Source organism: Crinia signifera, chromosome 3 (assembly GCF_055691185.1).
Source record: "Crinia signifera chromosome 3, ASM5569118v1, whole genome shotgun sequence".
In the NCBI taxonomy this organism is placed as follows: domain Eukaryota; kingdom Metazoa; phylum Chordata; class Amphibia; order Anura; family Myobatrachidae; genus Crinia; species Crinia signifera.
The window spans coordinates 239,398,623-239,411,809 of record NC_139219.1 but is presented as its reverse complement, the minus strand read 5'-3'; the positions used below and the strand labels follow the sequence as shown (position 1 = coordinate 239,411,809).

At 40.6% G+C, this 13,187-nt stretch overlaps 1 protein-coding gene across 1 annotated transcript in view; it reads left to right on the top strand.

Moving 5' to 3' along the window:
• NAALADL2 (N-acetylated alpha-linked acidic dipeptidase like 2) overlaps positions 1-13,187 on the top strand; it is a 570,750-nt gene that overhangs the window by 383,958 nt on the left and 173,605 nt on the right. Inside the window, exon 7 of the mRNA XM_083177727.1 lies at positions 8,906-8,998. Coding sequence (XP_083033853.1) covers positions 8,906-8,998 — 93 coding nt within the window. The remainder of the gene's footprint in view (positions 1-8,905; positions 8,999-13,187) is intronic.

Below are 13,187 nucleotides of genomic sequence, written 5' to 3'. Positions count from 1 at the left end.
GGCGACCATTGAATGATTCTGGCCCCAAACGCATAGCTGTGAATGGATATTTATGCTATACATCCATTCGCATGTGTGCAGGGAAGTCAATGTGCGAGGGGGGGCAGACACTCATTCCTGGCTGCATTTAGAGGACGCGCAGATTTTTGGGTCAACTAGAATCCCCCCTTATGTGTATTGCTCTTCACTTACTACAGATAAGCAGAGGATCAGATTAACTACATTTTCACATATTCCAACCTTACAACATGTGCATTATCACTGACAGCATAAGTATTGTGTACTGTATTTATTACCGTTGATAGAAGTGCTTTACTATACAGCACCACAACATTGAATAAAATACAGCAAAACTATTCTTCTGTATAAAATCACCATTGTAAGATGATAGTAGACCAGAATAGAGTTTATTCATATTGTTGGACAACTAACACTATGACTGAATCATGTCAGCTAGCATTACTAGAATTAAAGCCAAGGGCAGTTCCTGCAAATGCCTCCAGCATACACTTTATTTTTTCTCTCAACAGAAATCTATCATTGTGTACTCTTTAATTTGATCTTGACTTTCTACTAGGAAAACATCTGTAATGTTTCTAGGTCTGCCTAGGGTAACTCATTCTCTAAATGAAAAAAAAAAGATTTCATTTTGAGAGACACAAAGCAACAAAATAACGATGTGAATAAACAAAAATCACAGTGAAGCGTTTCATATAAGATATAAAGTAATGATGGTTTGATGTTGGTAAAGAAACTAGCTTGCATATTGAATAACTACGTTAATGGAAACATAGGCCCCCTGTTTACTTAAAATATTGCATTGATTTTATTCTACAATTTTTGTGTTTTATGTATTATGTATTTCAAAAACAGAGGACAAAAATACATTTATATCGTATTATCTGCAATCAGAATTGTGTGTGAGCTTTCAGCATACAAAGTTCAGGTCTCTGTTAAAGACTATGGGGGTTATTCTCGTTTACTCTTTCTGACAAATTTCTTCTTAGATGGACAAAACCATGTGCACTGCAGGTGGGGCAGATGTTACTTGTGCAGAGAGAATTAGATTTGGGTGGGGTTTTACTTCAAAGTGTATTTTCCCTGCACAGAAACAAAATAACTCACCTAAATCTAATTCTCTCTGCACATTTTACATCTGCCCCACCTGCAGTGCACATGGTTTTGTCCATCTAAGAAGGAATTTGTCAGAAAGAGTGAACGAGAATAACCCCCTATATTCCATTAAGGTTTAAATTCATTTTATCACTCGTACCCCAAGATTTTGTAAGTGTAGGGTTTAAAAACAGCTGCAAACCTGCAAATTTTATGATAGATATTTTGAAAACTGTGACAGCTCACACAGACGCATCCATTCTGTTATATATTATGGCACACTAGGATGCAAAGTGTGTATTTGTGAGTAGCCACAGAAGCCAGATTTACTACCTTGTACTAATGCAAGATTGTGTTCAGCTAAGAACATGCATAACATCACCCACATTTTCACCCACCACATACCTGTATCATACCACACATACCTGCTCCAACAGCAGGGATGGATTGGCCCTAGACTCTACACTGAAGATTCCAGATGCACCAGAGGCAGATGCACCAGTGAGGCCACCTGTCAGCCAATGACTTTCTTTTTAAGATGTGGCACTGCCCAAAATAGTGGCCCCATCCCCCTGAGTCTGCCGCACACACAACATTTGTCATTTCACACAGCAAAGTATCTAATGCTGCAAATACTCATCTAAGGCCGGCACCCATCTCTATCCATTATGACATCTATTAAAGGGACAGGAGTGGTTGCTATCTGGGGGTGTAACATTTTATGGGGTGCTTCTGGGCTCCACAGGTGGAGGGGTGGGGATATATATTTTTGATATTCTGGGGATTAGGGTAATGAGTTTTTATTCTGCTTTGGGGTCTGTGGTCAGTCTCAGTTGGAGAGGTGGGGTGTTATGTGAAATGTGGAAGTTTGTGGTTTGTCACAACATATACTGCCAGGTATATTGAAACCAACAGCTTTCACACAGGTACGGTGATGTATTTATCCTGCCTGTTTTGTTGTTGGTTCCACCTACATTTGATTTTGTGCCATTTTAGGCAACTTCTAGAAATTTCTCCAGGACCACTCTTATTTTCCAATCTGCCCCTGTCCAACAGTATAGGCCAGGTTGTAAAACTCAAATAATATATTGTACAATGCTCTCTCCCTGTTATAGATCAGTCTCTATTATTTAACACTAGTTCCATAATAACAGTCTCAGAACCTGATTCTGGTTTGTGAATAACATAATAAACAGCAAGTAAGAGTGAACCTTAATAAAAGCATGTTGCACTGCAGGTGGGCAGATTTAAAATGTGTAGAGAGATTAAGATTTAAGAAAGTGTCTAAACTTTCATCTAAATAGCAGTGCACACATAAAGATGTTCATCATGTGTGGGCTACAATACATGCAAAAGCAGACAGTATTTACCCTATATGCAAATATATGTTTGCAATGCTTAAATTGCATTGTTTGTGCAGGTGCACAATTACTTGCTCTTCCTTACTGTATTCCCAGATCAGAGGCAGGCCTCCATTCCTAATCCACTTCCCTAATGTAACACCATGTTACAGTAACAAACCCCATATTGATGTGCCAAAATGTATATGCTCCAGATGATGTGTCCTTGATAAATGGTAATTTTGAAGGCTTGTCTAAATGTAATTTTTTTTTTTTTAATAAAGCATGGAAACAGACATATACAGTTATGAGCTGTAATCGTTAATATGCTAAGTATACTATCTTAAACATTTTTGATGCTACATCTGTGTTACTTTAATTGCTGATTTACACAAACTGACAATAGCGTCTAATCATGGATCGGCAGTATGTTTCCTGATAATGAACACTGAAATCACAATCATCCATTTCATATAGTTTTCAGTAACGAATCAACATGTGTTGAAAACAACTTGTAATGAAATAAAAATGTGTTCGCTGTAGACCTTGTAGTACAAAAACCATAGAATTCTAGTATACCGAGCAGCCAATGGCCATCTATGAATATTTTGGAAGAAGGGAGTTTGCATTAATTGCATCTGGAGATATAAAACTCACAGTTATATGGCTGATTTCAGGAAATCTATCTGGATTCACAATTACCTTTACACTGTCCACTTTAAGACTCCATCTGTATTTAGAATCCAGTGTTAAATTGACGTTATTTTAAAGGAGACCACAGTAGGTAGCATTGATGTAGTTTATACTAGGCACTGGGAGGCAAAATAGAAGGTGGTGATCTCCTCCTTCCCCCATTGGTTGGTAAGCTTGATGATTCTTCCATTAGTGAGGTTTGTAGAATCATTGTTACTTTTTAAACGGGCTTATCATATTTTGCTGTGTACACTCTCTAATATTTTTTTCTGTGACTGCATTGGCCAGTAATGAATACACTATTCTCTTTGGCTTCCCCGATAAGCCTTCATGGTAAGGGCATAGTGTACATAGTGATAGCCAGCCAGCAGTGTGATATATTATATAGGGTTTTTTCATGTATTTAATATGACATGGCACTGTACTACATAATAAGCAAATGAAATACCAATGTTGAACCTAGTAACAGGTATTTTATAGAATAGATAACTTATTATAAAACATAATACCAGCACCATTATTTGATTGTAATTTTTAGATGTCAACATGACCCTGAAATTCCTCATTGCTTTCAGTTACCCCCATGTTTTTATTTTTCCTTATCCCATCTACTAAGTCACTGACTATTTTTCATTATCAAGTTTCATAATTAAATCAAATACTGTTAACTTTACCTTCCACTGGAAGATATTTTTTCTGATTCCAAATGTGATGTTAAAAAAATAAAACAATTTTAAACTTGATAAGATTTTCTAAATGCTGTCAGCAAGTCTCGCAGTTTAAAGTAGTTTAGCAAACTTTTGCCGTACATGAAATCAATTTAACAAGTAACTGTTGCTGTTTTAACCAGCATAAAAGCATTCCTTTGCAATTTACCTGTCATATTGGATTGCTTGTATTTGTCTTGTTGAGACATTATTTATTTTTGTGGGCATTAGTTTCACTGATTTTTTTTAAGTTTTTTCTTTTTTAAAAAGATGCCTTTATTATATTTGAGCTGTGCAATTTTACCGGAAAACCATCATAAGAAAATATCTTAATATGTCGTACAAAATTAATTTGGAAATGTAAGTCATTAGAAATAAGCAGGATATATACATGTTTTTCCATACAGAGGCCCTTCTTAGTATGAATTAGAATGATATATCTAACATCTAAGTATTTTTAAAGGGTGTCAAAACCATACATTGCTAACATTAAGGGGGAAATTTGTAAAAAAAATAGGTGTATTTGTATCCAGAAATACACTTATTTTTGACATTTACTATCCCGAAAATACGGCAATTCGTATTCGTATTGATGTGCTATCAAAACGAATACAAATTGCCGTATTTTCGGGATAGTAAATGTCAAAAATTTCCAACAGCATTGAAGGCAGATTTCCACAAAAGAGATCTGACAGGAATTGGCTTTGGATTGTCAAATTTATGGGGGTTTCTCGACTATTCACGTACCTCTTCAATGTCATGACCACTTTTCACCACTCGACAGGTGGAACACTGAATTCCACTTGTGGAGTATCACTCTATCAGAGTGAAAACCGGCCGTGATTCTGACTGTCAGAATGGTCCGACAGTCAAAATCCCAGACTGAATACTGCGTTAAAATTTTTATAAACATTATAAACGCTACAGGTCATTATGATGAATGAAAATATTTGCTTGACAATTTTTTACATCTATTTTGACAAATTTGCTTGGCACACAAAGGGTTAAAGTCATCCTTGGTTAATATCCAGAGTTTACTTCCGAGGGTCCCATTCATCGGGGGGGGGGGGGGGGGGGGGGGGGAGCGCTGCCCTGATAATTAAATATCCAACCAGCAACAGTTAACGCTAAAACACCAAAGCAATTAAACATGCAAAAACAGCTGTTCTGAAGATCAGCTGCCCTGCATGCTATATCACCGCTACTTCTGTACCAGTCAATTTTAGGGTACTTGTTTCCTAGCACGGCGCCCGTTGGGTTGATCGCATGCCTTAAGTTTAAGGTACTTAAGGCATGCGATCTACCCGATGGACCCGATTTTATGTCAATCACCAGTGTATTTGCCGGTGAAAGACAAAATCGAGGTGATCGGGTCCATCGCAGGCCATTCTAATGGGCCGCGACGCAACCGACGCGATCAACGTGATTTTCCCATAGAGAATAATGTTAAATTAGAAAATCGTGTTGATCGGGTCCATCGCGGGCCATTATAATGGGCCGCGACGCGACCGACGCGATCAACCTAAATTTTCCCATAGAGAATAATGTTAAATTATTTTTAAAGTTAAAATTGGGTTGATCAACCCGATTTTACATAGGGAACAATGGGAAATGGGCCAATATGGCCAATTTCTCATTGTATAGGGTTAGAAAGTATGGTTAATGTCCCCCCATTGTTAATGCAACCCCACTATTGACGGCAACCCGAAGCGTGGCGAGCGCAGCGGTACGCATCCTCCGACCTTTTCATACCCCCACTATCCACGTTGGCGTGGAGTTGATTTTATATAGTGTGGTGAGCGCAGCGAGCCACCGAGCCCGAAGCGTGGCGAGCGCACGCGCATACCTGTGAAGTTATGCGCGTCCCCTCGCGGGGCTCGCTGCACTCGCCACGCTTCGGGCTCGGTGGCTCGCTGCGCTCGCCACACTATATAAAATCAACTCCACGCCGACGTGGCTAGTGGGGGTATGAAAAGGTCAGAGGACGCGTACTGCTGCCCCTCGCGGGTTCGCTGCGCTCGCCACGCTTCGGGTTGGCGTCAATAGTGGGGTGGCGTTAACAATGGGGGGCCATTTCAACCATCAGGGGGGGTTTGCTATTAAAATGGGGGGTTTGGGGGCTTTTTACATTGAAGTCAATGTAAAATCTGGTCTCAGGGACCATTTTACATTGATTCCAATGTAAAAATCAGGTCGATCGCATCGGTCGCATCGCATGCGATTTGGTTGGCGATTTTTCCGACCCGATCAATACAATCAAAATCAGTGGCGCCGTGCTAGGAAACAAGTACCAATTTTTAGCACTTCTGAGTCATGTATGCACACAAAGAACATTGTGGACATTGTGATAATTAAATATCCAACCAGCAACAGTTAACGCTAAAACACCAAAGCAATTAAACATGCAAAAACAGCTGTTCTGAAGATCAGCTGCCCTGCAATCTATATCACCGCTACTTCTGTACCAGTCAATTTTAGCACTTCTGAGTCATGTATGCACACAAAGAACATTGTGGCCACCAGAATGAGCTGAATAAGGATGTATTTCTAGACACAAAAAAATGAGTCTCCTCTGCGCTGTTCCCAGGATAGGCCCAAATGTCCTTTCCAGAAGAGGTGGTATTCCTGATCTCCAAACATAGAGGGACAAAAAAAGATTCTTATTTTAGGCAAAATAAATTTCTTAATCTTCTAAGGTGAAAACCATGTGAGACGTACCTAGTCTCACTTGAAGACATAAAGGTATCTTTATATACTAGAAGCTTTAGAACCCACAAAGACAAGGTACAAGTACAGATATATTTATTCTTAAAACTTCATAAAGGCTATGCACAACACTCGATGATCAACCCTCAGTCTACTCACCTGGAATTATGAGATTTAAGGGTGATCCCTGAGGAAGAACTATGGGGGTTATTCTAGTTCACTCTTTCTGACAAATTCCTTCTTAGATGGACAAAACCATGTGCACTGCAGGGGGGGCAGATGTAATATGTGCAGAGAGAGTTAGATTTGGGTTTAAAATGAGATCTACAGATGGGGGAGGCCTCTTCCTTGCTGGCGAATCGCCAGAACGTCAGCGCTGGCGATCCGCCAGCAGCCTGCCTCACCATCTGACTGAGACGCGCGTGCGTCTCACGTGCACGCGAGTCTCAATCTCTGTCGGCGGTGCGATGGGAACCCTGTCCGTCTCAGGGAGATGGACAGGGTTAGGAGGGTGCGGGCAGGCGGCGGGGACCCCGGGTTACCACCGACAAGCCGGCGGTGACCCGGGGGAGCGTCTGTAAGCGCCGTCAGAAGGGGACACGCGGCCTCTCGTGTGCGCTCGTCCCCTTCTTGCTATGCGGATGGCGCTGGCGGGGGATGGCGGCTGGCGTCGCCATCACCATCCCCTGCCAAGATGGGACCTGCCCAATCTATATATTGCAGTGTAAAAATAAAGCAGCCAGTATTTACCCTGCACAGAAACAAAATATCTCACCCAAATCAAATTCTCTCTGCACATTTTACATCTGCCCCCCTGCAGTGCACATGGTTTTGTCCATCTAAGAAGGAAATTGTCAGAAAGAGTGAACTAGAATAAGGACCTATATGTTTGATATGTTGGTGCTTTTTGCTTGAACTTGCAAATGTGGGACCTTCATCTTTCTGTTGACATCTTGAGGCTGGATCAGCCTTAAATCTCATCACTCCGAATGAGGAGACTGAGGGTTAATCATCAAGCGTTGTGCCCAGCTTTTATAATTTTTTTTAGAATAAATCTATATGTATTTGTACCTGGATGTGAGCTGTCCTCATTTGGAATCCACAATAAAGAAACCTTTTTATGAACATAGGGACCAACTTCTAGGTGAGTTTTGTCTTTGCACCAAATTATACATACTCTACATCACATCTCCAGCCTCATTTACTTACATACTCATTCCTTCTCCACACTGGTAATGACAGTCACTTCACCACCTTCCTGATAACCACTTTTCACTCTTGCATTAATGATATTTGCATGGAATGCTCTCATTCTCTGGAAGGCTCTCCTTTGGTCCATTAGGTTTACACCTAGCCTATTCTATAAACATGCCCTTAAAGCAGTTTTTTTAACTCTAGATTTCTACCCCATCTACTCTCCGGTATACTCCTATTTATCTTTTTCACATAATTATGCTAACTTCACACTGTAATTATGTATTCGCTCTATGTGAAACTGTCAACTTGTTTATTTCATTCTGTAACTTATGCTACCCATACACTTATGCGATCGGATTTGATGCAACATCGAAGTGCGATGTCCATCGAATCCGATCGCATCTTGCGGTACAAAAAGTACGCCCTTCCAGCACTCTATGTCGATCGGGAGCTGGAAGAGGGCAGGCAGAGGGTGACATTGTAGTGTAGCACTAGAAGCAGAGCTAGTGGGCGGCGGGGGGGTCAGCGATAGTGGCAGAATTATTGAAAACATTGGGCAGCCATCAGAGGCCCTCTGCCCCCCACATGCAGATTGCATTTGAGTGATCGCATGTGGTAAAAAACACACGTGATTGCTCCTATAATTTGATAGATATTATGTGCAGCACATAAGATCTATTGATGCAACAATAGACGGTGTGCCCATGCATGGCATCGAATGGTCCCATAAAAATGCATACAATTATTCAATTTATTGGCCAGATGTGGTTGAAATCGAATGATTGCATGCAATATCTCACAAGTGCATGGGCAGCATTAGTGTCGGTAGTGTTTTCCAGATGCAGTGCTACAGAGCCCTTGTGGTACCCTATAAAATGATAATAATAGTAAAAATTTGAGTACCGTAATTAATTTGATTGATCCCCTTCATTAGTTACTGGCAAATTGCATACTGTATCTCTGTTTGAACCCCCATACCCAACTATTACTGTAGGTGTAATGCATTTGTGTGCCTTTTTAAAGGGATAGTATGGTATGTCTAAATAAACGGGACATTTCTTTCTTTGTGTATTTACATATTTTACAAATATAGTACAGTTTTTTGATGGAATAACAATTTATAATTGACTTTTGTTTTTTATTCTAAAGATCTTATAATGCTCAAACTAAATATCCAGTCCATTCAAATGAACAAAAGCATATCAAACGCAATTGGTTTCCTTAGAGGATCACTTCTTCCAGGTAAGCTTTTTTTCATATTTCTCCAAGCTGAACAATTGAAAAAATGTACTTTAGATATATAAGCATGCCTATCTGGTTAACTGAACATTAATGGAATTCCATTACTGGTGCTGTCATAAGGCCACATGTATTCCATTAACCTTTATAAGTAAACACATTCTGATTATATATGAAAAGACAGCAGTTCATGTAAAGTAAACAAAAAGCAAAAAGCATAAAGTAAAAACAAGCATAAAATACTTAGGGTATGGTATTTTCTATATAAAACAAAGCAACATGTACATAGTGCACTTAGCTTTACAGTGCTGTGCATTTCACTTTTGTAACACGGATAACCATTCATCCAATGATAACTTGCAAAAAAGCAAGTCACTTAACGGGCAGTTACAGTATGTATGAATGCATAAATGCATCTAATGTTTTCCATAAATGTTTATTGAAAGCCGTTTCAGGTCATAAACCATAAAATAAAATAACTGAATTGTAATTCATATACCAATCAGTTATAACATTAAAACCAACTTACCAATTATTGTGTAGACCCCCCCCCCCCTTGTACTTATATAAATACACTTCTCACCAGTTGAGAAATGATCTCCACAAGAACTCTAAAGTGTTCTGTCCTGTACTGTGGTATCTGGTTACAAGACATTGGGCCTTATTCTTATCCACTCTTTCTGACAAAATCCTTCTTAGATGGGCAAAACCATGTGCACTGCAGGGGGGCAGATGTTACTTGTGCAGAGATAATTAGATTTGGGTGGGGTTTTACTTCAAAGTGAGATCTATATTGCAGTGTAAAAATAAAGCAGTCCGTATTTACCCTGCACAGAAACAAAATAACTCACCCAAATCTAATTCTCTCTGCACATGTTACATCTGGCCCCCCTGCAGTGCACATGGTTTTGTCCATCTAAGAAGGATTTTGTCAGAAAGAGTGGATTAGAATAACCCCCATTATTCGCAACAGATACCTTAAGTTCTGTAAATTGTAAGATTGGGCTTCCATGGCTCATACTCTTTTTCCATCATATACCCTAGATTCTAAATCCGAATCTGGAAAATTTGGATGCCAAGTCTCAAACACTTTGTTATATTTCTCAAACCATTCTTGAACAATTATTGTAGAATGGCAGGGCATTATATCCTCTGTCCTGGTCCATTTATCCCGAATGTGTAAATAAGAGTCTTCACTCACTGAGATTGAGTATAGCCAGTGGGTGATACTAGTGATAGGCAGTCCTGTGTATCATTGTCAGACTGGAAACTGGGGGTGTGGCCTGGGAGCCGGTGGTAGAGTCAGTTTGGGTGCTGGAACACTGGGGACTTGAGTTATTGGCAGTTTCAATAACATGGGGCACTGTGAACACAGCTAAGTGAGGAGTTGATGTGACTCTGATCAGAGGCGTGAGTATAACTCAATGTGGAGTCTAAACCGACAGATGGTGTTTACCAGGGACACTCGCAGGGGAGTCAATGACTGTCGACCTGGTAGTCAATGATGGAGTTGGTCTGGGAACTGGGGAATGTGTCGGCTTGGGAGCAAAGATGGTATCGGCCTGGGAGCCGTGGACTGCGTTGACTTGGGAGTCGACACCTGTGTTGGCCTGGGAGCTGTGGACACTATTGGCCTGGGAAATGTGGACTGCATTGACTTGACAGTTGGCACCTCGACTGGGGTGTTGATGACCAGGTGGGTGGCTTGAGGAACAGTAGTGATATCTGCTGGTGATAACTGGAAGGCTGACTTCTGGGGAGTCACTCAGGGTTTAGACTAGTTGTTCAAGGCCAGGAGGAAGTGCCAGTGGCCTGACCTATATACTTCAAGGTAGCTGGTTGGCTACAGGTCGCAGCCGCAATTAGGCCAGATTCAGATAGTGGAACTACAGGGATATACCTGGATCATGTGACCTGTGCTAGAATTAGAGTGTCAGTAATCCCTGTATGTTTTTTAATAAGCCTTGAATGCAAAGCTGCTGCAGCAGCAGCATGGATACAAACAAGCCTAGAGACACAGGAAAACTAGAAAATAAATGTGAAGCAAGTCTGGTTTGAGAAAGTTTAGGTAGGTGATATTTGTCAAAGTAACAACCATATGAATGCAAGGAACAAAGGTATCCCAGTAGAATATTGCCCAGAGCATCACATTGACTACCTGGCTTACAATCTTACCATAAGACAACCTGGTGCCATCTCTTCTCTATTCTAGCAAATTGTGCACACACACACACACACACACACACACACACACACACACACAATAGATAGTCCACATGATGTAAAAGAAAACAGGATTCATCAGACAAGGCCACGTTCTTCTATTTTTCCATAATCAAGTACTGATTTTCCTTACATTCCCTTAAAAAGCACTTTTACTAGTGGACAGTTGTCAGCATGATCATTCTGACCAGTTTTTTTTGTCATAGTCAGCATTAACTTTTACAGCAACTACTTCAGTAGTACTTGTGTGGTATTTCACCAGATGGGCTAGACTTTCCAAATGCATCAATGAGATCTGAGTGCCCATGAACACTAATTTGGCCACTTTTGTAGGTACTGCCTACTGGGAACTCCAAACAAGAGTTGCTTAATTTGAGATGCTCTGACTCCAGCCCTCCAGCCATCAAAAGTCAGCCCTTGTAAAAGTCACTTAGATCATTACCATTGCCCATTTTTCCTGCTTACAACACATCAACTTCAAAAACTGACTGGTTGCTTGCTGTCTAATATACAATGGCCCTTATTCAGATCTGTTTGCAGTACAAATGTGTTATCAAAATGGGCAAAACCATGTGAACTGCAGGTGGGGCATTTGCAACATGTATAGAGAAAGTTAGATCTGTGTGAGCTATTTTTTTGGATTCAGTATGAAATCCCGGCGGTCGGGATCCCGGCGTTCAAAATCCCGATGCCGGAATCCCGACCGCCGAAATCCTGACAAGGGGGGGACGGTGCCTCGCTACGCTCGGCACGCTAATTTATTCTCATTCCAGGGGTGTCGTGGACACCCACGGAGGGAGAAAGTGTCGGGATTTCGGTGGTCGGGATTTCGGTGGTCGGGATTCCGGCGTCGGGATTCTGAACGCCGGGATCCCGACCGCCGGGATTTTAACTGCATCCCATTTGTTTCTGTGCAGGGTAAATACTGACTGCATTATTTTTACACTGCAATTTAGATTTCAGTTTTAACACACCCCACCCAAGTTTAACTCTCTCTCTGTACATGTTGCATCTGCCCCATCTGCAGTGCACATGGTTTTGCCCATTTTGATAACAAATTTGTACTGCGATCAGATCTGAATAAGGGCCAATATCTCAATCCTAGACAAGTGCAATTTTAATGAGATAATCAATGTTATTCACTTCACCTGTGAGTGGTTTTAATATTACAGCTGATCGGTGTATGTTGCTTTCTTTTTGACTCCTTCATATATAACACACATGGTTATTAGTTTTTAATGGTTGCCTATATATTGACTCTCTAAAGAAAATAATGTTGATGCTTGTCTCACCCATGGGCATCACATGTATTTATATTCTTTGGTACACAAAACTACTGTTTGCTGAGGAGGTGAGATTAATTAACTGGACTGTTTTATGTATTGTACAGAATATAAACTTGTGCTGGTAACACATGCAGTTATCAATTAAGCTTTAGTAATTGCAATCAAATTGCCTTAACACTACACAATGCTTAAATAAAATTATAGCAATAAAAAAAGAACTATAATTATGCATACCAGCATCTGCCTTCCATTGTACATGCAATGACTGTCAACCATTGCTCATCCAATTACCTTGGCAAGAGGAGAGAGGAAGTGTTTGGTCAGTGAACCATACCGCCCAACATGACCCTCTCCAGGAGGGACACAATGCTCTGTTTCTGGACTTCCCTCTGAATGTATGATTGCTATCACCTGTTTTAAACAGGTTACTGGGTAAGAAAGGTGTTTCACCACAGGTGATGGCAATCATGAATTAAGAGGGAAGTCCAGAAACAGAGCATTGTGTCCCTTCTGGAAAGGGTCATGTTGGAAGGTATGGTGAACAAATGAAAAAGATGTGTATGTTTAAGATGCCACTACAGTGACATAAGGAAGCAAGTGGTGATCACATTTAACAGATCTGATCGCAGTACAAATTTGTTCTCAAAATGGGCAAAACCATGTGCACTGCAGGTGGGGCAGAT